Source organism: Larus michahellis, chromosome 25, assembly GCF_964199755.1.
Source record: "Larus michahellis chromosome 25, bLarMic1.1, whole genome shotgun sequence".
Taxonomy (NCBI): domain Eukaryota; kingdom Metazoa; phylum Chordata; class Aves; order Charadriiformes; family Laridae; genus Larus; species Larus michahellis.
The window spans coordinates 1,707,703-1,732,950 of record NC_133920.1 but is presented as its reverse complement, the minus strand read 5'-3'; the positions used below and the strand labels follow the sequence as shown (position 1 = coordinate 1,732,950).

The 25,248-nt window shown below is 60.9% G+C and overlaps 2 protein-coding genes across 5 annotated transcripts; one reads left to right on the top strand and one right to left on the bottom strand.

Moving 5' to 3' along the window:
- Positions 1–112: 112 nt before the first annotated feature.
- AP1M2 (adaptor related protein complex 1 subunit mu 2) lies at positions 113–5,882 on the bottom strand. The gene is made up of 13 exons (XM_074567122.1): positions 5,719–5,882; positions 4,579–4,652; positions 4,192–4,348; positions 4,023–4,090; positions 3,781–3,911; positions 3,553–3,700; positions 2,158–2,284; positions 1,935–2,077; positions 1,780–1,851; positions 1,538–1,696; positions 1,306–1,431; positions 379–454; positions 113–257 (listed from the first exon to the last, which is right to left on the bottom strand). Exons 2-13 carry the CDS (start codon positions 4,618–4,620, stop codon positions 235–237), a joined length of 1,272 nt encoding a protein of 423 aa, XP_074423223.1. The 5' UTR covers positions 4,621–4,652; positions 5,719–5,882; the 3' UTR covers positions 113–234.
- SLC44A2 (solute carrier family 44 member 2 (CTL2 blood group)) lies at positions 5,850–24,359 on the top strand. 4 transcript variants are annotated; one of them, XM_074567116.1, is made up of 22 exons: positions 5,850–5,982; positions 11,358–11,406; positions 11,512–11,585; positions 11,774–11,858; positions 12,166–12,250; positions 12,365–12,487; positions 12,581–12,641; positions 12,895–13,018; positions 13,479–13,562; positions 13,866–13,978; positions 14,843–14,974; positions 15,306–15,405; positions 15,544–15,636; positions 15,922–16,006; positions 16,350–16,612; positions 16,685–16,779; positions 17,272–17,375; positions 17,769–17,842; positions 18,077–18,147; positions 18,337–18,425; positions 18,818–18,902; positions 19,386–24,359. In XM_074567116.1, exons 1-22 carry the CDS (start codon positions 5,937–5,939, stop codon positions 19,505–19,507), a joined length of 2,157 nt encoding a protein of 718 aa, XP_074423217.1. In that variant the 5' UTR covers positions 5,850–5,936; the 3' UTR covers positions 19,508–24,359. The 4 variants fall into 4 exon arrangements, with proteins under 4 accessions (XP_074423217.1, XP_074423219.1, XP_074423218.1 ...); XM_074567118.1 differs by having other exon boundaries at positions 5,851–5,982; positions 21,415–24,359; XM_074567117.1 differs by lacking the exon at positions 5,850–5,982 and adding an exon at positions 8,211–8,354.
- The last annotated feature ends 889 nt before the right edge of the window (positions 24,360–25,248 follow it).

Here is a 25,248-nt window from a genome sequence, read left to right as displayed (position 1 = left end):
CCTGGACCCCCAGAGCGCCCCCCCACCCTCCCAGCCCCCCATTTCCTTCCCCCCCTCATTCTCACGATGTCCCCCCCCCCCAGGCCTCCCCCCCCAACAGATCCACGGGGCTGGTGGTCTCGAATCCGTCTTTATAGGGATAGAAAAGAAAGGGGGGGCGTGGGGAAGGCGCAGTGGGAGGGGACCCCCGGGCCCGGGGGGGGGACACGTCCAGGGGGGTCCGGGGCCCCCCCCTTAGCTGGTGCGGAGCTGGTAGTCTGCAAAAGAAAGAGAGGGGAGTGAGAAGGGGTGGGGGGTTTAGGGGGGTTCCCGGAGGTTTGGGGGGGTGTCGGGGGTTGAGGGTCCCGGGGGGGGTCCCGGGGGGGGTCCCGGACTCACCCCCGCTCTGGGTGATGTAGCGCACCCAGGGCAGCGCCTGGTACCCGCTCTTCTCGATGATCTTCATGTACCGAACCTGGGGGGGGGGGGGGGGGGCGGGCAGAGATGGGCACCCCTGCCTTGGGCACCCAGACACCCCCCTTGGGCACCTGGCCCCCCCCCGGGCAACCCAACACCCCCCTTGGGAACCATGACACACCCTTGGGCACCTGACCCCTCCCTTGGGCACCCCAACACCCCCCCCCCCCCAGGCACCCTGTCCCCCGCCCCGGGCACCCCAACCCCCTCTTGGGCACCCCAAGACCCCCCTGGGCAACCCAACACCCCCCCTTGGGCACCCTGACCCCCCCCCGAGCACCCCAACACCCCCCCCCCCCCCGGGCAACCCAAGCCCTCCCTTGGGCACCCTGACCCTGCCTTGGGCAACCCAACCCCACCTTGGGCACCCCACCGGCATGTCCCCCCACCCTGTCCCCAAGACGCAAGGGGCCACCTCCCTGGAGACCCCATGAGCCACGTCCCCACCACCCCATCCCCAAAAAGGACAGGGCCGCCTCCCTGGGGACCCCCGCGGGCATTGTCCCCAGCGTGTCCCCTCCATCCCGTCCCCAAATGCATGAGGCCACCTCCCTGGAGACCCCATGGGCCACGTCCCCACCACCCCAGCCCAGAAACCCATGGGGCCACCACTCTGGGGACACAACGGGCCACGTCCCCCAGCATGTCCCCTCCATTCTGTCCCCAAATGCATGGGGCCACCTACCCAGGGACCTCACAGGCCACGTTCCCACCACCCCAGCCCAGAAACACAAAGGGCCACCTCCCTGGAGACCCCATCAGCCACGTCCACGCCACCCCATCCCAGAAACTCATGGGGCCACCACCCTGGGGACCCCCGCAGGCCTTGTCCCCGTCCCCGGGTGGCACCTGGATGCCCGAGACGGTGAAGTAGGGGATCTCGAAGCGGACGGCGATGGGTGGCCGTCCCTCCTCCTCCTCCTTCTCCACGCTGGGCAGCCCGAAGTGGGCGCGCATCAGGTGCTCCTTCCCGCCCTGCGCGGCACCACCATGGCTGGGGACGATGCCGGGCCAGCCGGGGGGACACACCCAGGGAGGGGACACACCCAGGGAGGGGACACACGCGGGTGGGCAACCTCACCGGGAAGGACTTGATGGTCCAGATGACGAGGTTCTTCTCTGGGAGGTACTTGGCGGAGCCCACGCTGGTCTTGAATTTGGGGGAGTCGGCGTCGCTGGGCACCGGCACGGCGATCTCCACCCCGTTGGCCACCGATTGCTTCTTGAACTGGCCCTTGGCCTTGGGGACAGGGAGGGGACACAAGTGGGGGACGGTTGGGGTCCTCCCCTCCATGGCGGGCGGTGACCTCCCCGGCGTCTCACCTTGACCATGATCTCCACCCGGCTGTGGGAGAACTTCTCGATGACCGACTCGATCCAGATGAGCGGCTTCACCTGCAGGGGGGGAAAAGTGTCACCCCTTTGTGCTCCGTGTGTCCTCATGTCCGTCCCCCCCGGGTGGCCCTGACCCCCCCCACCTGGGTGTTGAGGCGGTAGGACATGAGCTCGAAGTCCCCGTCAGGGGGGATGAAGGAGATGGTGCGGTCATTGTCGAAGCGGGAGAGCCGGACGCACTGGTGGAACTTCACATCCTCCAGCTCCACCGACTTGTTCTTGCCCCCTGGGGAGCGAGGGATGGCAGCGGGGGGGGGGACAACAAAGGGACAGGGACACGTCACCCCCACACCCGGTGGCACTCACGGCCCGTCAGCTCGAAGAGGACGCGGTCGTTCAAGCCCAGGCGCAGCTCGGGCATCCCCGAGAGGAAAACCTTCAGCTTGATGGTGCCCACCACCTCGCTCAGCAGCACGCTGCCCGTGGCGCTCACCTGCGGGCACCCGCACCGGCTTCATCACCCTCACCATCCTCATCACCATCAACGTCGCCATCCTCATCACCAGCCCCATCACCATCCTCATCACCATCACCGTCCTCATCACCAGCCCCATCACCATCACCGTCGCCATCACCAGCCCCATCAACATCACCATCCTCATCCTCATCACCATCACCAGCTCCATCAATGTCACCACCACCACGCTCATCACCCTCAACATCCCCATCCTCATCACTGTCCCCATCAATGTCACCGTCCCCATCATCATCACTGTCCCCATCAATGTCACTGTCCCCATCATCATCACTGTCCCCATCATCATCACCGTCCCCATCATCATCACCAGCCCCATCACCATCACTGTCCCCATCATCACCACCAGCCCCATCAATGTCACCATCCTCATCCTCATCACCATCACCAGCCCCATCACCATCACTGTCCCCGTCATCACCACCAGCCCCATCAATGTCACCATCCTCATCCTCATCACCATCACCAGCCCCATCAACATCATCGTCCTCATCATCATCACCAGCCCTATCAATGTCACCGCCACCATCCTCATCACCCCCCTCATCACCCTCAATATCACCATCCTCATCACCAGCCCCATCAATGTCACCATCCTCATCACCATCACCAGCCCCATCAACGTCATCATCCCCATCACCATCCTCATCACCAGCCCCACCGCTGGTCCCACCACCAGTCCCACCAGCACCACCATGACCATCAACTGGCCCCATCATCGTCTCCATCACCATCCTCATCACCAGCCCCACCGCTGGTCCCACCACCATCACCAGTCCCACCAGCATCACCATGACCATCAGCTGGCCCCATCATCGTCTCCATCACCATCCTCATCACCAGCCCCACCGCTGGTCCCACCACCATCACCAGTCCCACCAGCATCACCATGACCATCAGCTGGCCCCATCATCGTCTCCATCACCATCCTCATCACCAGCCCCACCGCTGGTCCCACCACCATCACCAGTCCCACCAGCATCACCATGACCATCAGCTGGCCCCATCATCGTCTCCATCACCATCCTCATCACCAGCCCCACCGCTGGTCCCACCACCATCACCAGTCCCACCAGCATCACCGTGACCATCAACTGGCCCCATCACTGCTCCCACCACCATCACTCTTCCCCCACCCCACCGGGGACCCAGCTGCAGCCCCTGCCGTGGCAGGACCCCAACACCCCTCCCCTCCCAGTTTGCAGGTCCCCGTGTCCCAGTCTCACCAGTAGGTTCACCGACTCGATGACGTCGATGAAGACCTCGTTCTTCTTGTACTTGATGCCCTCAGAGCGCCAGGACACGGCGTTGGTGACCGTGGTGGGCACGCGGGACTTGCTTGTCTCCAGCTTGTTGCCCTCCTGGGTGATGTACCTGCAGCAGGAGGCGCCGGGGGGGGTGAGGGGGGGTGGGGGGGTTACGACGCCCCCCAGGACCCCCCCGGCCCCGCTCACTCCTGCAGGATCTTGCTGTCGGTGGTCTGGGGGAAGCCAAAGTCCATCAGCTCATCCAAGAGCTCGTAGACGATGACGAAGTTGTCGCGGATGCTCTCCTCCTCCAGCTCCTTGAAGTACTCGCAGAAGACCTGGGGGGGGACACCAAGAGCACCCATCACCCCCCCCAGGGAGAGAAACACCCCAAAATGGGGGGGATCTCTCCCCCCCAGCTCCCCCCCCTCAAAGCTCCCCAACCTCACCTCCACCACCTTGTAGAGGAAGGAGTAGACCAAGGACGCGTTGCCGTTCTTCTTGGTGGTGGCCACCACTGGTTGTCGGCGGCGGGGGGGGGTTAAGGAAAGGGGGTGCACAAGGAGATGGGGGGGGGTGTCTCGGTGCTGCCGGGGGGGGGCGTCGCGGGGAGGATACGGTAGAGGTTGGCGTGTTTGATCCAGAGGAAGTGGACGTGGCCGTGGGTGAGGAGCGGGGCGAGGGTCCCCTCCTCCTCCCGCTGCAGCAGCAGCCCCATGAAGTGCTCGATCTCCCCCAGCCCCACGTCCCCCTTGTAGTTGCGGCTGATCAGAGGCTGGGGGGGGGGGGGGGGGCAAAAATATTAGGGGTGAGACAACCTCCCCCCGAAACTCCTCCCAGTCCCCTCATCCCCCCCAAATCACCCACTCGGTCGCCGGGGTCACGCGGGGTCACAGCCAGGCCCCGCCGTTGACCTTGGCTGACCTTCAACGGGGACAGCGGGGTCCCCCCCCACGCCTAGTGGTGTGGGGGGGGTAATTTTAGGGTCTGGGGGGGGGGTCTCACCTTCCCCTTGAGGTCAAGGATGAAGAGGGCGGAGGCGGCCATGGCGGCACCCGCGTCGCCCGCGTCACCGTCACCTGCGCCAGGTGAGCGGCTGCGCCCTGTGGGGCCTTAAAGGGGACGGCCCAGCCCCACAGCCACCCACGGCGGGGGGGGGGGGGGGGGCCACGGGGTGGGGGGGGCCCCCAGGATCGGCCACCCCATGGGGGACACAGCCACCTCCAGCCCAAACTGGGGGTCTTGGGGAGGGGCCTGTGCTGGGACCCCCCCCACACCCAGGGGACTCCTAGACCGGCTCGGGGGGGGGGGGGGGGGTGCTGCTCAGCTCCCTGGGTCCCCCACCCCACTCTGGGGGGTCCCTGCACCCCCCCGACCCCAGGATCCCCCACCCTGGGGGTCTCTGCACCCCTAGACCCCCATATCCCCCATCCTGGGGGTCTCTGCACCCCCAAACCCCCATAAACCCTACCCTGGGGGGTCCCTGCACCCCCATAACCCCCATCCTGGGGGGTCCTTGCACTCCCAGACCCCTAAATCCTCCACCCTGGGGGGTCCCTGCACCCCCATAAGCCCCATATCCCCCACCCTGGGGGGGTCCCTGCACCTCCAAACATCCATAAACCCTACCCTGGGGGGTCCCTGCACCCCCCCGACCCCAGGATCCCCCACCCTGTGGGTCTCTGCACCCCCATAACCCCCATATCCCCCATCCCGGGGGGGTCCCCGCATCCCCAAACCCCCATATCCCCCACCCTGGGGGGCCCCTGCACCCCCATAACCCCCATATCCCCCACCCCGGGGGGGTCCCCGCATCCCCAAACCCCCATATCCCCCACCCTGGGGGGTCCCTGCACCCCCATAACCCCCATATCCCCCATCCCGGGGGAGTCCCCGCATCCCCAAACCCCCATATCCCCCACCCTGAGGGGCCCCTGCACCCCCATAACCCCCAAATCCCCCACCCTGGGGGGTCCTTGCATTCCCAGACCCCCATATCCCCCACTCTGGGGGTCCCTGCACTCCCATAACCCCCATATCCCCCACCCTGGGGGGTCCTTGCATTCCCAGACCCCCATATCCCCCACGCTGGGGGTCCCTGCACCCCCCGATCCCCCATCCTGGGGGTCCCTGCACCCCCATAACCCCCGTATCCTCCACCCTGGGGGTCCCGGCCCCCGGCGGTTCGGGGCGGAGCGGCGGGGCCAGCGGCGCGGGGGGGGGCCCGGTAGCCCCGGAGCCGCAGGCGCAGCCCCCGGGCGGGGCCGGGGGGGAGGAGGAGGAGGAGGAGGAGGAGGAGGACCGGGGGAGGAGGAGGAGGACGCGGGGGGGCCACCGGAGCATCCCGGAGCCGCCGCCCCGCCATGGAGAACCGACCCGCGGGCAGGAGCGACTCCGACGGCGCTTACGGTACCGGGAACGGCCTCCCCCCCTCGCCCCCCTCCCCGGGGCTCCCCCCGGCCCCCCCCGGCCTCCGGGGGTCCCCGCACCCCCCACAGCCTGCACGGGGTCCCCCGGGGTGGGCGGGTGCCGGGGGGGGGGCGGTGCTGGGGGACCCCCGGGCTTGGGGACCCCCCCAGGTTTGAGGACCCTCCAGGTTTGGGGACTGATGGGTTTGGGGACCCGTCGGCCTTGGGGACCCCCCGGGTTTGGGGACACTCAGGGTTTGGGATTCCTGGGTTTAGGGACCCCCCCAGGGCTTGGGGACACCGAGGTCTGGGGACACCCAGGGTTTGGGGACCCTCCTGGGCTTGAGGAGCCCCCCCCACGTTCAGGACCCCCAGGGTTTTGGGCACCCCCAGGGTTTTGGGGAACCTCATGTTTGGGGACCCCCCAGTTTTGGGGACTGACGGGTTTTGGGACCCCCGAGCTTGGGGACCCTTGGGGTTTGGGGACCCCCTGGTTTTTGGGGCCCCAGCCCCCCGGCCCCCCCCACCCTTAGGAGATGCCGTGCCCTCTCTGGGGGTCCCGGTACCCCCCAACCTGAGGGGGAGGGAGGGGCTTCTCTTGTGGTGGGGGGGCCGTGCCCGGGGGGCTCAGCGCATCCCTGGGGGGGTGCCGGTGCCGGACCCCTGGGTGCTGGTGCAGCCGGTGGGGGGGACAGTCCCCACCATGGGGGTGCGGGTGTCCTGGGGGAGGCTCCTGGTGGTCCCCAAGCCGGGGGGGGGGGGGAACCCTTGTATCGCGGTGGGGGGGACCCTAGACCTGGCGCCGTCACCCCTTCGCGGTGGCACCCGCGGCCCAGCTGGCCACCAGCTCCCCCCAATATTTGGGGATGGGGGGGACACCGCGTCCCCCCCGCCCTAATGTTAATGGATGGGGGGGTCCACCCAGAGCCCCCCCCCTCCCCCCCGCCGACCCCAGCTTTTGTTCCCGAGCGGTTTCGGCGGGTGTAAGTCGCGGCCGCCCTGACATCACCGGCAGCCTATGAGCGCTGCCGCCGGGACGTGGCCCCCGCCAGCCGCCGGGACGGGGGGGGCCATTCCCCACCCCCACCCCCCCCCCGGTTATTTATCCATCGCCTAAATATAACCCAGGGTGGGGATGGCCATCGCGGCGCCACCGCGAGCACCGGCGTCACCACGAGCACTGGCACCGGTGTCACTGAGAGCTCTGGTGTCACTGCGAACGTCGGCCCCACCGCGAGCACCGGTACCGGTGTCACTGTGAGCACCAGTGTCACTGTGAGCACCGGTGTCACCCCAAGCACCAGTACCGGTGTCACAGCGAGCACTGGCACCGGTGTCACCACAAGCACCGGTGTCACTGCGAGCACCAGCATCACCGCGAGCACCGGTACCGGTGTCACCACAAGCATCGGTGTCACTGCGAGCAACGGTACCGGTGTCACTGCGAGTATCAGTACCGGCATCACCACGAGCACCAGTACCGGTGTCACCGTGAGCACTGGCACCAGTGTCACTGTGAGCACCAGTACCGGTGGTGCTGTGAGCACCAGTATCACCGTGAGCACCAGTGTCAACCCAAGCACCAGTACCGGTGTCACTGGGACTGGTGTCATCATGAGTACCAGTGCCACTCTGAGCAGCGGTGTCACCGCGAGCACTGGTGGCACTGGTGTCACTGCAAGCACCCGTGTCACTGTAAGCACTGGTGTCACTGCGAGCACTGGTGTCACTGGTGTCACCGCGAGCACCGGTACCGGTGTCACTGTGAGCATCCGTGTCACTGCAAGCACTGGTGTCACTGCGAGCACCAGTACGGGCATCACCGCGAGCACTGGTGTCACTGGTGTCAGTGCGAGCACTGGTACTGGTGTCACTGCGAGCACCCGTGTCACTGCAGGCACTGGTGTCACTGCGAGCACCAGTACGGGCATCACCGCGAGCACCGGTACCGGTGTCACTGCGAGCACTGGCATCAGTGTCACCATGAGCACCGGCATCACCGCGAGCCCTGGCCCCGGCGTCACCGGCCTGGCGCAGTTTTCCGCTTCACACCAGCCCCTCTTCCTTCTCGCTCGCTGCCGCTTGGCTTTACCAGGCCCTAGATCGCTCCCCGCTTGCTGGTGGCCACCGTGCCGTGGCGGTGGCTACCGGGCGCCGGGGGGGGGGTTGTGGGAAGTGCCGGAAAACAGCTGCGCCTTTAACATCGCGTTTGCGCGCCGTGGAGCGGGGTTTCGGTGTGTTTAACCGGAGGCGGGTGACGGCACGCCCAGGGCGGCGCATACGGCAGGGCAACAGCCGAGGGGCGGCTACGGGCCCAGGCGCGGGTGCTGGCCGGCATGGGGGGCCAGGGGGACAACTACTACGGCAAGCACGGTAAGGCTTCGGTGCCCACTCACCGTTTGGGGGGGCCGGGGGGGCTGCCAGGACACGAGGCTCCGGGGGGCTTGGGAGTCCGGCCGTGGGTCGGTAGCCACTCACCATGGATCAGTGGCCGCTTGTTATGGGTCGGTGGCCGCTTGCCGTGCACCAGGGGAACCATGGGTGGCTGCTTGCTGCAGGTCGGGGGCTGCTTGCTATGGGTCGGGGGGCACCATTGGTGGCCACTTGCTGTGGGTCGAGGGCACCGTCAGTGTCTGCTTGCCGTGGGTCAGGGGCCACTTGCCATCGGTCAGGGGCACTGTTGGTGGCCACTCGCTGTGGGTCAGGGGCTGCTTGCTGTGGGTTGGGGCCACTGTGGACGGCCACTTGCCGTGGGTCAGGAGCTGCTTGCTGTGGGTCAGGGGCCACTTGCCGTGGGTCGGGGGCACCGTTGGCAGTCCAGCTGTGGGTCAGAGGCACCGTGGGTCAGGGGCTGCTTGCTGTGGGTTGGGGGCTGCTTGCTGTGGGTCGGGGGCTGCTTGCTGTGGGTCAGGGGCAACATCAGTGGCCACTTGCCATGGGTCAGGGGCCACTTGCCGTGGGTCAGAGGCACCATCGGTGGCCACTTGCCATGGGTCAGGGGCCACTTGCCGTGGGTCGGGGGCACCGTTGGCAGTCCAGCTGTGGGTCGGGGGCACCGTGGGTCGGGGGCTGCTTGCCGTGGGTTGGGGGCACTGTTGGTGGCCTCTTGCCGTGGGTCAGGGGCCGCTTGCTGTGGGTCGGTGGCCACTCGCCGTGGGTCGGGGGCCCCATGGGCAGCCGCTCGCTGTGGGTCGGGCAGGAGGAAGTTAAACTGCATCAGATAAAGGAGGAAAAAAACAAACTCAAAATGGGGGAGAAAAAGGCAAAACAAAGCAAAAGCAAAAGCAGCCGCGTGTTCTTGCCATGCTGCGGATGTGTGTGTGGGGGGGGTTGAGGTGTTTTGGGGGGGGCCTGCGGTGTCTGGGGGGGCCGCCCTCACCGCGGCACCAGTATAACCAGTAGGTCGGCGTCGCTGGCGCCGGCGGTTAATGGTTAACGACTGGGATAAACTGGTTCCCGCGGCCGGAGCCGCCCTTTGCTGGCTCTTGGGGGGGTTTTGGGGGGGTCCCTGGGGGGTAGAATCGTTCCTTGTTACCCCCTCCCCCCCCCCGCAGCAGTGACCCCCACCATGGCGGTGTTTTGGGGTGAAGCCCTATCGGAAAGGGCTGGGGGGGGGGCTGGGGGTTTTGGACCCCCAAAACAGATACGTCCCTGCTGTGGGGTTGCTCGGAGCCCCCCCTAAAAGGCCCCCCCCCCCCCCAATGCCCCCCCAAAAACCACATCCCTGCTGTGGGGCTGCTTGGAGCCCCCCCCCAAAATGTCGCCCCAAAACAGCCACGTCCCTGCTATGGGGCTGCTTGGAGCCCCCCCCCAAAATGTCGCCCCAAAACAGCCATGTCCCTGCTGTGGGGCTGCTTGGAGACCCCTCCAAAAATGCCCCCCCCCAAAGACATGTCCCTGCTGTGGGGCTGCTTGGAGCCCCCCACAAATTCCCCCCCCCAAACAGACATGTCCCTGCTGTGGGGCTGCCTGGAGCCCCCCAAGAGGCCCCCCCAGCCCCCCGTGTCCCCCCCCCGCCCGCGCTGCCATCCCTGGCCAAATTCCCACCCTAAAAATACAGCAGGAGCCGGCCGGGGAGGGGGGGCCCAGAGCCATGGGGGGATCTGGATGGGGGTGGGGTGGGGGGGACACAGCCAGGCCCCCCCCCCCCGCCCCCGGCATCGCCGCCTGTGCTGCCGTTCCCCGGGGATTTGGGGCAGAATCCCGGGAGCGTTTTTTTGGAGAAAACCGCGCGGAAACGGGGTTTTTCCGAAGGAATTGTTTTCTGCCCCCAGAGGGCGGTGGGACAGGGGGTGGGAAACAGCATCGGGGGACTTTGGGGGGGTCCCCTAGGTCTTTGGGTGGGGTCCCCTGGATCTTTGGGGTGTCCCCTTGGCTCTGGGACGTGTCCCCAGCACCTGCCCCCCAGCTCTGGGGGGTCCCTTGAGGTGTCCTCTGGGGCTCTGGGGGGACCGCTGGGACTTTGGGGTGTCCCCTGGGGTCCAGGACGTGTCCCCAGCACCTGCCCCCCAGGTCTGGGGGGGTCCCCATGGACTCTGGGGAGTCCTCTGGGTCTTTGGGGGGGGTCCTCTGGGGCTCTGGGGGGTCCCCTGAGTCTTTGGGGGGTCCATCCCATCCCCAGCACCTTCCCCTCAGCTCTGGGGGGTCTCTTGGGGTGTCCTCTGGGGCTCTGGGGGGGTCCCCTGGGACTTTGGGGGGTCCCCTTGGCCCCGGGATGTGTCCCCAGCACCTTCCCCTCAGCTCTGGGGGGGTCCCTTGGGTGTCCTCTGGTGGGGTCCCCTGGGTCTTTGGGGGGTCCATCCCGTCCCCCCCCAGCCTGTATCCCTAACGAGGATTGTCCTGACCCCCAAGTGCAGGACCTCGCGCTTGGCCTGGTTGAACTTCATGGGGTTGGCACGGTCCCACCTCTCCGGCTCGTCCGGGGCCCTCTGGGTGACATCTCGTCCCTCTGGGTGACATCCCATCCCTCTGGCGTGTCACCGTGCCACTCAGCTTGGTGCCACCGTCAAACTTGCCGAGGGTGCGCTCGATCCCAAATCACTGATGGAGATATTGAAGAGCACCGGTCCTGGTACGGATCCCCGAGGGGACGTCACTTGTCACCCCTCTCCATCCGGACGTCGATCCGTTGACCACCACGCCCATCCGGCCCGTTCCTTGTCCACCCATCGCATCCGTATCTCTCCGCCGCGGAGAGAAAGCTGTTGCGGGGGGACGGCGGCAAAGGCCTTGCGGAAATCCGGAGAGACGAGATCCGTGGCTCTTCCCTTGTCCCCTGACGCGGTCACTCCACTGGAGGAAGCCACCAGGGTCGGGCGGGCGGGACCTTGACCCCGGGGAAGCCTCGAATCGCCCTCCATTTTATCCTCTCCGCAGGGACGCCGCAAAAATATGACCCCACTTTCAAAGGTCCCATCTACGACAGGTAAGAGGTGGCCGCGGGGAGGTGGCGGGTGGCCCCGGCGGCCGCGGGGAGGTGGCGGTTGAGCCACCGCGTCCCCCCGCGGGTCCCCAAACGCTCCTCTTGCAGGGGCTGCACCGACGTCGTCTGCTGCGTCCTGCTGGTCCTCGCCATCGTGGGCTACGTGGTGGTGGGCATCGTGGGTACGTACCCGGTGGGGGGGCTCCCGCACCGGTTTTCACCGCGGCGGCAAGCGGGAAAGCTCGGGGTGGCAACCGCGGTGCCGAGGGGCGTCGTGTCCGTCGGGGACAGGAGTGTCCCCGCGGTGGCGCGGGGGATAAAAGAGCGAGGTAACCACAACCGGCGGCGTTCTGCCTCCTCTCCCGCGCAGCCTGGACCCACGGAGACCCCCGGAAGGTGATCTACCCCACCGACAGCCGCGGGCAGTTCTGCGGGCAGCAGGGAACCCCCAACGAGTAGGTGTCCCCCCAACGAGGAGGTGTCCCCCCAACGGGGTGTCCGACCCCCGGCGTCGCCGCTGGGGTCACCGTAACCCTGGGCTGGCTCCGGGAGAGGCAGAAAAACACCGCAGCAGCTTTCCAGTGCCTGCTTTTGGGGGGAATTTGGGGGTTTTTGGGATCCCCTACGCTCTGCGTTCCCCCTTTCCCGGGGCGCAGGGATGCGGGTGCTTCCCGTCGCCTCTCCCAGGGCAGGCGGTTCCCCAAATTGGGGCTTTTTGTGGGTTTTTTGGTGGTGCTTTTTTTTGCCCGCTTTGCTTTGCAGGAAGAAACCTTTCCTCTTCTACTTCGACATCGTGAAGTGCGCCAGCCCGCTGGTGCTGCTGGAGTTTCAATGTCCCACCACGCAGGTACCAGCCCCCGCGTCCCTGCTTCCATGCTCCGCGTCTCCTCGGCGGGGGGGGGATAAGCCGAAGGATTTTCCGGTGTCCCGGCACCTTCACGTCTTTTCTTCTCCCATCCAGATCTGCGTCAGCAAATGTCCGGATCGGTACCTGACGTACCTGAGCGCCTACGGCTCCCGCACGCCTGCCGAGTTGGAGTATTATCGCCAATTCTGCGTCCCCGAGTTCAAAAACCTGCAGAAGGTGGGGGATGGAGGGCGCGGTGGCGGCGTTCCCCGCCGGCGTCATTCCTCAGCCGCAGCGTTAACGTCCGGCATTGTGTCCCCCCCATTCCAGCCTCCCATCCAGGTGCTGAAGGACAAGGAGTGCCCGGCCATGATCATCCCCAGCACCCCACGTACGTCCGGAGGGCTAACGATGAGTCGATTAATGAGCCCGCTCGCTTCCGTGGCGCCGTTGGGGGGAAGCGGCCGCGTCGCTGCCGGGATTTTTGTTTCAGAGGGGTGGTCGCAGGCTTCCGTTTGGGCTTTCTGGGGATGCATTGTGGCCACGGGGAGGGGGTTTGGGCTCGTTTCCCTTGGCGGGGGGGTCGGCCGAGAGCGGCTGAGGTTGGCGGCACTGAGTTTCCCCCCTCCTCTCGCGGGTCGCAGTGGCGCGGCGATGCTTCCCGGCCATCCAGGCCAAGAAGGGCGTCATCATGGTCGGCAACGAGACCACCTACGACGACGGCCACGGGCGCCGGAGGAACGTCACCGAGCTGCTGGAAGGGGCCAAGTGAGTTCCCCCACCGTCCCCACGCCACCGTGGCTTAGCCTTTGCCGGCGCGGTGCTGTGAGCGAGCGCCGGACGCGGTGGGGATGTGACCATAGCAGGGGGAACCTCTTCATGAGCTTCTTCCTTATTACGGCGAAGAGAGACTGGGTTTTATCCGCTGGCGCTTCTCCACCGCTTCCATTTACTGATTTATATGGCGGAAAATGCCAGAAAGCGCCGGCCGCGGTCTCGCCTTCGTGAGAAATCCTGCACCGAAAGCCACGTTCTGGGTTTGAAACGGGGCTGAAGGGGAAACGGTGGGGTCGGCTCGAAGGAAAAACGGTGCCAGGCGTTTTCTTGTTTTGGGGGAATCCGGCAGAAGCCGTTTGAGGGGGGGGCCATTGAGGCAGCTCCTCCGCTTCTTCTCTCCCTGCCCCGGCTTCCGCTTCATTTGTGGAATTTATTTTTTTTTGTATTCCAGAAAAGCAAACGTGGTCCTGGAAACCAGACAACTGGCCATGAAGATCTTTGAAGATTACACGGTTTCCTGGTACTGGATAATCATGTGAGCAAGGGGCCGAGCGGCGCATTACGGCCGTCCCTTCCCTCGGCGCCGCGCTCAAACATGGGGCCAAACTCACAAAATACCAATATTTTAACTTCTCCCCCTCCCCCGGCCTTCGCGTAATTTCCATTCAAACCAAACAGAGGGTGTTTCGGAGCAATTTTACTCACGTTCCGCCATCAAGAATTCCCATTTTTAAGGCTGCCCCGTCATTTAAAGCTCAGGGAAGGAGAGCGATGGAGGGAAGCGGTTGGGGAGTGGGGGGGAATTGCCGGGGGTTTTGATGCCGCCTTCCTCCCGCAGAGGTCTCGTCATCGCCATGGTGGCCAGCTTCATCTTCATCGTCCTGCTCCGCTTCTTGGCCGGGATCATGGTCTGGGTGATGATTGTCATGGTGATCCTGGTGCTGGGCTACGGTGAGCGAGGGGTCGGGAGCTTCTCCCTGGCTTTTCCCATCTTCCTTTCCCTATCCAAGGTCAAATCCAGGCTGGGGGGGTGAAGGGCTGGAGAGCAGCCCCGAGGAGAAGGACTTGGGGGTGTTGGTGGGGGAGAAGGTCAACAGGAGCCGGCAACGTGCACTGGTGGCCCAGAAAGCCACCGGCAGCCTGGGCTGCATCCCCAGTAGGGCGAGGAGGGGGGATTCTGCCCCTCTGGAGCCATGGGAAGGACGCGGAGCTGTGGGAGCGGGGCCGGAGGAGGCCCCGGAGATGATCCGAGGGCTGGAGCCCCTCTGCTGTGGGGCCAGGCTGAGCTGGGGGGGTTCAGCCTGGAGAAGAGAAGGCTCCGGGGAGACCTTGGAGCCCCTTCCAGTCCCTAAAGGGGCTCTGGGAAAGCCGGGAAGGGACTCTGGATCAGGGAGGGGAGCTGTGGGACGAGGGAGAAGGGTTTTCAGCTGAAAAAGGGGAGATTTAGGGGAGATAGTAGAAGAAATTCTTCACTCTGAGGGTGGTGAGATGCCGGAACAGAGAAGCTGTGGCTGCCCCATCCCTGGAGGGGTTCAAGGCCAGGTTGGATGCGGCTTTGGGCAACCTGGGCTGGTGGGAGATGTTCCCACTCATGGCAGGGGGTGGCACTGGAGAGTCTTTAAGCCCCCTTCCAACCCAACCCATTCCATGATTCCATGATCTTAAGTGGGATTTGCACGAAGAAAGTTCATACACAGCGTCCTTCGTGGTGGCTTCTACCTCACCATGGGCATCGGTGGGGCTGAGCAGAGGTTGCCGGCGCCTCAGTCTCCCCATTTCAGTGCAAATGTGCCAATTTTCTGCTTTTCGCCGCAGGGATCTTCCACTGCTACATGGAATACGCAAAACTAAAAGGGGAAGCGGGTTCTGATGTCTCCCTGGCGGACCTGGGATTTCAGACCGACCTACGCGTCTATCTCCACCTGCGGCAGACGTGGCTGGCCTTCAGTGAGTCTCCGTCCTCCTCGGGACGCGGGATGGGACAGGGCGGATATGCCCCAGCCCCGGTCCCTTTGAGGGGACAGGGCTCGGGAAGTGATGGCACGGAGGTTTGGGGTCTTCTCGGTCTCCTCGTGGCCCTTTGCGAAGGGTTGAGCTCAGGAGGGCGGCTTTGCTTGATAGCGCCTCTGCCACGGGGCTGCTTCTCCACGTGAATCGCGGTGCTGGACGTCCCCTGAGGAGCGTTTGGTGCCGTGAGGGAAGGCAAAGGCCACCTAAAGGTGGCCATCGGGTGCCACCGGTACCCTTGCGCCACCCGCGGCTCCCCTTCTCCTCCCAGTGATCATCTTGTGCATCGTGGAGGTGGTGATCATCCTGCTGCTCATCTTCCTCCGCAAGAGGATCCTCATCGCCATCGCGCTCATCAAGGAGGCCAGCAGGTCTGGGTGTCCCCCACCTTTGTCCCCAGCTGGAGGTGGCCATTGTCACCCGTCGCGGCGGGAGGACTCGGGGACGGCCGCTGAGGTCCTCCCATCGCCGCGAGGGTTCTAACTGGGTTTTAACCATCTTCTCGGCAGGGCTGTCGGTCACATCATGACGTCGCTGCTGTTCCCGTTGTGCACCTTCTTCCTGCTGTGTCTCTGCATCGCCTACTGGGCCAGCACTGCCGTGTATCCTTTCCTCTTCCTCTTCCTCTTCTTCGTCTTCCCCGTGCCTCCCCTCCCACGGAAGGGAAGCTCCTCAGAAAGCAAAGGTCTTCCAGGGTGCTGAACATCTTACAGGATTAGTGACACATCCATTCGCAAAACCACCAGCTCCAGTCTCTTCAGTTTCACTTAAACCGAAACCCAACGTAGAAAAGCCATCGGGGGAGGCGGGTGAAGGCAGAATCAGGTGAAAGATGCCAAGGATTCGGGCTTGAGGTTTGGGAAATCTCCTTAACCGTCGCTCTGCAGTTTCCTCTCCACCTCCAACGAGGCGATCTATAAGGTGTTTAACGAGACAGCGTGCCAGTTTTCTGGGCAGACCTGCAAACCGGAGGTGAGGACGTGGGGAAACTCACCCGAATGCTATGCTTAACCTGTCAGAGATAAGATTGTTCAGCGCATGAAAAATACTCCGGTGGCGATTCGAGCCCGCAGGCTCTCCCAAGCGAAATTCCGCCTTTCTGAACTCGTTTACGTCACCTCGTTATTTTACTTCGAGCCATTGCATGCACAAAGCTGGCTTTTCGCTTTGAGCAAGCGCTACCGGGTGAAAAATTAAGCGGGATAACATCTTCTGAAAGTCGCGGTCGCTTTGGGTTGAGCGAAAGCTGCTGGTGGTTCGCCTCGTGGGGCGTCTCTGGCCGCTGCAGTGTGTGAGCATCTCCTGTCCTCTCTAGACCTTCAACACCAGCAACGTCACCAAGCTGTGCCCCGACGCCCAGTGCCTCTTCGCCTTCTACGGGGGTGAGACAGCGTACCACAAGTACCTCATCGTCCTCCAGTTCTTCAACGTCTTCATGTTCTTCTGGCTCGCCAACTTCGTGATCGCACTGGGCCAGGTGACGCTGGCAGGGGCTTTCGCCTCGTACTACTGGGCCTTCAAGAAACCCGACGACATGCCCGCCTTCCCCCTCTTCTCCGCCTTCGGCCGCGCACTCCGGTACGTCCCTCCCAAGGAGGACTCGTGACCTTCTTGAGGCTGTCCCCTTCTAACCAGAGGGATCTTTCCCAGGTACCACACTGGCTCGCTTGCCTTCGGCTCCCTCATCCTCGCCATCGTGCAAGTCATCAGGGTGACTCTGGAGTATCTGGACCACAGGTTAAAAGGTACCGAAGCTGAAATGGCAAATGAGTGGATGAATGAGGTCGGCTGCTGCTTCTTTCCTTGGTGCCAGAGCTCATGGCTGATGTCCAGGGGAATAACTTCAGTATTCGATAGAGAATCGAGATTTTTTTCCTTTTAGAATCCCATAGTTGTCTCTTCCTCCAAGAGACTTTCCATGGGGTGGGAGCTGAGGGATGCGCCGTGGCTGCCGGGTTAAATCAACCAGCCCGGGGTTGTCTGTACAGGCACCAGGGACGTCGGCATCCGGCCGTACGACTCTTATTGATCCTGAAATAAAGCAGAAGCGTGGGAAGAGCGCGCGAGGCTCGTCCCACCGTCTGCAGCCGTATCGGCCTCCCAAGGAGGCTGAGAACAGGCTGCGGGGTGTGGGGGAGGAGCTGTGGGACGTCTTGTGAGGGACCTTGAAGTTGGTTCTGCACGAAAAGGTGTCCGTGGCTTTTGGCCGCTCACCCTCCGCCATGGCGTTCCTCCAGCTGCAGATAATAAGTTTGCCAAGTTCCTCCTGAGCTGCCTGAAGTGCTGCTTCTGGTGCCTGGAAAAATTCATCAAGTTCCTGAACAGAAACGCGTACATCATGGTAAGAGTCTCCCAGCGCTAACGCCCAAAGGGTGCTGACTGCGGTGGGGGAAGGGGGGGGTCTCCACGCTCTCGGGGATTTCTTTGGGTGGCTGTTGAGAACCGTCATGGGAAAACGAAGCTTTTCAGCCTTTCCCAGCCATTTCGCTGGAAAGCCTCGACCTTGGCCATGTCACGTTAACTTTGGGAGGGACCTTCTCAGAGATAAATGGGGCGGGGGGGGCTCCAGCGCTCAGTCTCCACAATGCCTGACCCGTCAGTGGAGGCAGAAGCACTTCCAGGGTGGGACTTATCCGAGTTTTACTCAAAGAGGGGATAAATCGCACGTTCTTCTTAGCGGGAAACTCAGCGCGGCTCCGTTTCTCTCTTCTCTGCCCCTTTTTCCCCCCTCTAGATCGCCGTCTACGGCACCAACTTCTGCACCTCAGCCAGGAACGCGTTCTTCCTGCTGATGAGGAACATCATTAGGTGAGATCCTGGTGGGCGCCAGGGCTCTGCTCTCCGTTATTTCCAAGTCCCTCTGGCTGCCAAAGGCCACCCCCCCGATGCGCCTGCCTTGTTTTGAGGCTTTCGCGGTGTTTTATGCCACGTTTGCGACATATGTCCACGTTGGCGGCCGCCTCCCCCCTGCCCCCCCTACGCTTCCTTCTGAATTCGGGGTGGGGAGCGGATGTGGATGCTCATCCCTTTCTTGTTCTCCAGGGTGGCTGTTCTAGATAAAGTCACGGATTTCCTCTTCTTCCTCGGGAAACTCCTCATTGTGGGAAGCGTCGGTAAGTGCCGGAGACTGGAAGTTTGCTGGAGGCTCTCGTAGCCGGTTACGCCTCCCCAAAACCTCCCCTCTCTTCACTCCTCCCATGAAAACCGTTCCTTTCCGTCCCGTTTTACACCTTCCCTGCACCCTTCTCCTGCCTTTCTTCTGACCGGCCTCCCGCAGCCATTTCCATCATTTGCTTTTCCAGGAATCCTTGCCTTCTTTTTCTTCACCCATCGGATAAAGCTGGTCCAAGACACAGCGCCGTCCCTCAATTACTACTGGGTCCCCATTCTGGTGAGCTGCTTTCTCATCTTTTTGGTGAATTCAGAAGCGATAGAAAGAGATCCTTAACACGAACGCCTTAAAAACACCCCTCCGCTCGCTGCTTCTGAAGGACTTTCTTTGTTGGAGGTGTTTTCTCCGTCCCCATCGCAATAAGCCCTTTGTTTCGGCCAGCCGCGACGAGGCGTCTCGCCCTTCCCAGTGCTGCCCAGATTGGCCCCCGTCCACTGTCCTCCCTGAGGCCTTTTGTCCCGAATCGGGCCGGTCTGAACAGTCCTACCCTGTTCGTTTCTCCTCCTTTCCCTGGGGAATTTGGGATTCAGCAGGTTTCCTCCTCCCGGCCGAGGGAGCCGGGGCTTTGCGTGGCGCCAGGTCGTGGCGTGACGGCGCAATTTCTCTTTCAGACGGTGATCGTGGGCTCCTACCTCATCGCCCACGGGTTCTTCAGCGTCTACGGCATGTGCGTGGACACCCTCTTCCTCTGCTTCTGTAAGTGTCCGCCTCCAAGGGTCCATCTCCCGCTGGGCAGGAGTTTGCGGTAGCAAAACCTCCCTCCTTTCAGGGCTGAACCCCAGGTTTGGGGGGGGTTGTTCCCAATTCCCATGGCCTCTCCATGTGGTTTTTCCTCCCACTTTTTCCTTCCCCAACTCCCACCTGCGTTCTCACCAGCCTCTGCTTCCCCCCGCCTGCTGGCAACGGAAACCCACGGCTTGTCCTTGGGGCTCCTGCGGTCTCTCTCTTGGTCTTTCTGTTTTGGTGCTTTGGTCTTGGGGGAACCTAACTGCAACTAACTTCAATTTTCCCTTTTTTTTTTTTCTTCTTTTTTCTTCTTTTTTTCTCCCCCTCTTGTCTCTCTTCACATGTTCTCCATCCTTCGTCTTTGCCCTGCCTTCCCCCACCCCGTCCCGGCTTTTCCACTCTTTTTCACTCTTCCCCATCACGGCCGCTTCTTCCTGGGGTTGCGAAAAAAAGGTGAAGATCTGGAGAGGAACGATGGATCTCCCGAGAGGCCTTACTACATGTCCCCCGAGCTGAGTGAGATCCTGCTGAAGGGGAACCTAGAGCCTTCCAAAAGCACCGATAGCCAAGGCTAGGGGTGGCCCGGGGAGGAAGGCTGCATGCCCGGGGCGGGGGCCGCAGGACTCTCTCGGTCCCCCAACCCAAGCGGCGTTCTCCTAAGCCAGCCACGCCGCAGATCTTTCCCTTGGATGTTCCTTCGAAGCCTTGAGGGTGGAGGGGGTGCCGATTCCTCGGTGTCCCGTGCTGTATCAAACCTACCTTCCTGCCCAAAAATGAACGCTCTTGTACCGAGAGAACCAACCCAGAGCATCACCCAGAGTTAATCCGGGGTCCCACGTGTCCCCGGTGGCACCCGGCGAGGAGCTGGGTGCCGATATCTAGTTGTGTTTTCGTGTTGGAGCCGGAGATCTTTGTTCCCGTGTGGGAAAAGGCTGGGCGAGGTGCTCTCCTCCCAGGAGGCATCTGGCGTGGCGGGACGGCGGTTTTGTGGGATGGGCCCGGTGGGTTCCCAAACTGGTGTCTCCACGTTTTTTCCTCTTGTGTTCCGCCCCCAGCAAAGAGCAACCGGCCTCTTTCCTCGCCCCGCTCTTTTCTATGCAAAACTGGACTTCAAAAAGATCGCTCTGGGGGGATGGCAGGTCTTTGGCTTTGAAAGTCAGTTGCATCACAAAACGGAGCTCACCCTTTTTGCAGCCGCAAACTCCCGTTTCCTTCCCGCCGTCGGGTTTAGGGGAAGCCAAAAAGAGCCAGCGCCAGTTGCAGGCCATTAAAACTCAAGATTTCGGCATCCCTCGTTAAAAAATGGGTTTCTCTTGCTGGTTGCGCAGAGGTTTAATTGCTGCAGGGATGTGGTGGCTCGTCCTGGGAGCTGTTTTTTACCCCCCTTTCCGAGGTGGTTGAGTTGATGGTTTGGCTTCTGCCTGGTCCGGGCTGTAACAAATTTCCACGCTAATGCAGACCATAGGTGGAAACACGTAGAGACCTGCAGGCTGGGGCCGGGGCGGGGGTTGTGGGACCTCATTTTCTGCTCTTGATAGTCCAGAAATGATGAAGATTTTAAAAAAAATGCCCTTCTGGCTGCACGCAGAGCCAGAATAGTTGCGGCCACATCTCCGATTACAAACGCTCAGGCAGACAGAGAGCACCGTCTTTCGAGTCGTGCCCTCTCAGGACAAAGCCGTAGTGTTCACGCTCCTGTTTTTCTCACAGAGAAATATTGAAATCCCTCTCTGAAATCCCCCAGGGCGCTTTCCCTCGGCTCAGAAGCTGGGGCTTTGTGGGTTTGTTTGGTTTTAGGGTGTTTTTTTCTTGGGTTTTGGTTGGGTTTTTTTTTTTTGGCAGCTGTGATTTTCCTACCGCTTCTTGTTGGCGCAGCCGCTTTGCTTTTGAAGAGCGGGAGGCCGAGCTGCGCGTTTGGGTGCTGGGAACACACCTAATTGTTCTGTAGGCAGGGCGTGTTAACGAGGGCGAGCGGCGCCGGGCAAATACCCAGAGAAATGGCTTCGTGCTGGCGTCAGGAGGGATTTTTGGGCTGCACAAAGGGAGAGCGGCGCTCCGTAGAGGAGGGGAACGGTGCTCCCAGCCGGCAGAGCCGGAGAAAACCCTTTATTTCTACGGCACTGTTAAAATTTCCCCTGCCTTGAAAAAAAAACCCAGCCAACACCCCCCACCCCCCCCAACCCTCTGCTTTCTTCTAAATAATATCAGCCTGTTTCTGCTCCCTGTAAAACGTGGCTGCGGCGGTTTTAGGGCTGAGGGCATTTAGCTGAGACACAGGGAGAACCACCCCCCTGGGCCGGGATGAGCCAAAAGACTTTTATTCCTATCAAAGATAATTATTAAACGAGCAGGACGTCTGCTCCTCCAGCATCTCTCTGCCTTTGGGCCCCTTGCCCTGCCTCCTGCCACAGCCAACCTCCGTGTCTGTCCCCCCCCCGCTCCCCGATCGCTGCGTGGGGCTGGGGGGGGTTTCTCTTTGCAGTGGAAGACCTGGAGCGTAACGATGGCTCGGCCGAAAAGCCTTATTTTATGTCGCCCAACCTGAAAAAGCTGCTGAAGAAGACGAACAAAGGTCAGCCGGAGGCCTAGAGCCTGCCCTCGGCCTTTCCTCCTTCCCGGGAGTGGAGTGCAGGATACCGCCCGGCGCTCAGCATCATTTGTCCCACGCGGAAATCTCATTAACAAACCCAAATCCCCGTCTCCCGACCTCTGTGGCGGGCAAGCAGCAGAAGGCGGGGGGGCTCGCTGCATAGGTGGACGGGGTTATTGTTAATTAATCAGCCTTAAATCGTCGGGGTTGCTAAACGAAGACGGCTCTAGCAAAACTCATCGCAGCCAATGTGGTCCCCGGCCGCCAGCGCGGGCGCTGGGAAAAGCAGCGGAAAAATCCCAGACCGGGCAAAGTTCCACCTTCCGGGATGCCCCGAAGCGAGTTGAATTGGATTTAGTAATTTTCTTTTCTACTGGTTAAAAAAAAAGGAAAAAAAACAAAAGACGGCGTTCCCTTCAGGTCGGCTGCGTGCGGCCATCCCGTAGCGCTCCGGTAGATCCAGGCGCTGGTGGCCCACGGAGCCGTGGATGGGTTTCAGCAGCTCCTCAACTTCATTTTAATTTGCAGCCCCCACCCCCCTCCTTAAAATATTTAATTGCAGTTGATGATTCTGCCCCAGAGAGCTGAAATGGCCTTGCTTCTCTGGCCACCCTTTGGAGACGCCTCAGGGCCCGGCTTTGGGGTTGCGCTGAGCGCACGTAGACGATTAATTCTTTTAGGAAAATGCTAATTAGCGTTGAGACATGGGCCAAGGTGGAGGGAAACGAGGGGGTTAACGAGCAGGGCTTTGAGTGTTCAAACAGACGGGACGCTCTGGACAGTTATTGTGTCTTACTGACAGCTTCTGCTGATTCCTCCCCCAAAAATCCTGCAGTAGATATTAAAAAAAATAACAATTTCCAGCAAAGCCTTCCCTAACCCTCGAACAAACTGCTTTGCCTGAGTGAGGAATGTAGGAAACCCCCCGTGGCGAAGGAGTGATGTATATATCTTCTTTTTTTAGGTTAATATTAGGTAATTTTAAGCAAAACCAAATAACAAACAACATGCCTTAACGTCCCGAGATGCCGCAGCAGCGCCTGGGCTTGGGGCTGACTGCTCTTCGCAATGGGAAGGTCCCGACCTTTGGCAGCTCCTGGCAGGAGAAAAGGAGGAGAAATAGATTACAGGGGGGTTAAATATCACCAAAACTCCAGTATTAAACCCCAAATCGAACAAAATTCCACCACCTCCTCTGCCGGGCGCAGCGGCTGAAGTGGCCTTTGAGCAAGAGGAGGCTTGCCCAGGTGCAGTCGCCAAATTCACCCCAAAGTTTGCTCAGCCACCTCGAATTTGTGCTAAAGGAGGTGTTTTGCTTCTTTTATCCGTGTTTCTTAGTCATCTTCAGCTCCCCGCGGGACTTTTGTAAGAAACAAGGAGTGTTTTCTATCTGAATTATTAAATGGCTTGGGGGGGGGTGGTGTATATTTTGCTTTTACTGCTTTGTTTTGGTTATTTTCACCTCTCCCAGTCCTATTTTTGTGACAGATTTTGAAATATCTACCTGGCGGCAGGCGGAGATGTAACCCCTGAGCCCACAGCTGGCGGAGAGCCGCGGTGGCTGGCATTAAACACCTGCGTTCCAATAAAGCGCCTTTTTTTTCCTCGCGTCTCGGCGGGGCTGATCCAAGGGGAAAGAGCTAAAAAGAAAACGCAAAGGGAAAGGTGGAGTTAAGAAGAAAAGGTAAAGGTAGAGCTGAATAGGAAAGGTAAAGCTAAAAAGGCGAAGGTAAAGGTAGAGCTGAAAAGACGAAGGTTAAGATAAAGCCGAAACAAAAAAGTAAAGCTAAAAAGAGGAGAATCCTCTCAGTTTGGGGCAGGGGCTAAGCAGGAATAATTAAGGGAATATATTCCCTTAGCACCTGCGAGAAATCATTTTCTGCTGCTGCTGCTCCTGAATTATTTTCATTTCTTTCCTCTCCCTCAGGTAGGTTTTTGAGGTAGGTTTGGGGTTATTTCTGCTTTGAAATGTTTTGGTTTTTTTTCTCTAGGGGGAGTTTACTCCCATCTCCTCGACTTTTAGCTCTTCTCTTTTTATAGGGAGGTTGGGGAACCGCCGGGTCTGAAATAGCCCGTCAGGAATTCCATTGATTTGCATCAACAGCAGATTTTTAGGTCTGGAAATACAAATGTTGAGTATAAATTTAGCAAAAAGTGGGTTTTATTTTTTACTGGGACGCGGGGCTGGCTCCACTGCGTTCCGTAAATGCGGTGTTTGAGGAGAAGAATTAGGGATTCCCATTCCCAATACGCCAAAGGAGCAGCCGGCTTTTTGCTCGCCAAGAGCTTCGGAAAGCAGAGAGGCAAATCTTCCAGTAAAAGTGGTTTTTTTCAGAAAAAAGTCAGATCCACTGAGACAAAGGCAGGTGTCCGGCGGGATTTCGGTGTCCGGAAAGGCTCCACTCCGTGACTTGGGTTATTTATTTCTGCAAAGGTGGATGGATCCATGCGCTTGGCGGGCGGCTCCCGTGTAACACTGTGTATTTAAAGGCATTAAATTTGTCCGTCTTTGGGAATAATCGGGCTCTGTTCTGTATCGAGGCGCAACTGCAAACCGCGGGTGCTCCGAATCCTGCCCTGCATCAGGCCGGGGCGAGTTAAAAAACTATTAAAAAAAAAAAAAAAAAAAAAGCTAAAAACCGCAGGGCTGAGCTACAAAAAGAATTCCTTCTTTTTTTTCTTTTTTTTTTTTTTAATGTATTTTTGAGGCATTAATTACTCCTTACTATGCAGCAGGGCTCCTGCGCGAGGACGTATCTGCGGCGGGAGCGCCTTCGCGTGTGACCGTCCTGTCGCTGTCAGCCTTTGCCACCACGAATAAAAAGTGCCTGTTTGGACCTCGCTGCCACTGCGCGTTTCCTTCCGCCCTCCCCGGGCTCCGGCGTCGTGGCAAAACCCTCGCTGAATCCTCTCGAGGGGTGGAGGGCACCTCTGGGGAGCCGCCGCTCGTTAGTTCCTCTTCGTTGGGGCTTCTGCTAGTCTCCGCGGCGTTTTTTCTGCTCGGCGGCGCAGAACATCTAGAAAGAGAGCAGAGCGCGGCGGCGCGTGTGACGGATACAGCTGGGTTTCACCCCAAAAAAGGGCCGTTACGGCTTGTTTTGGCGCAAAACTCAACGCTCCACTGCCTGTTTGGAGAGTTTGGGGTTTCGCCGGCATGGGGTTTTTTCTGATTAAGCGCAAGGTATTGTCAAAAAATCCTCAACCCGCAGAAAACCGCAGTCTCCCCTCAACCTGCAGAAAACCGCAAATTCCCCTCAAGTCGCAGAAAACTGCGATCTCTCCTCAAGTCACAGAAAACTGCAATTTCCCCTCAAGTCGCAGAAAACTGCGATCTCTCCTCAACCCGCAGAAAACTGCGCTCTCCAGTGGAGGTTTAATAGATTCTTTTCTGGAGCAAAAATCTAAAAAAAAATAGATTTTTTTAAGGAGCGAGCGTTCGTCTGGGCATTTACAATCATGTAAGTTTGTACTCGACGAAAAAAAAAGCTTTGTTCGACAAAAAAACAAGAGAGATCGTTGCCTTCCTATGTTACAGCGGGAGAAGGAACGTGCCGGGTTCACCCAAAGCTGTGGGAGCTGGAGGGCAGGTTAATTAGTGGTTAACGAGGTGGTTCAGCTCATCAGCTGCCAGGGCCATGGGTGCTCTAACGAGCCGCGGCCGGGTGGCACCCTCTGCCGCCACCCCGACACATGGCAGGCAGCGGGAGAGCGACCCTGCACGGCAGT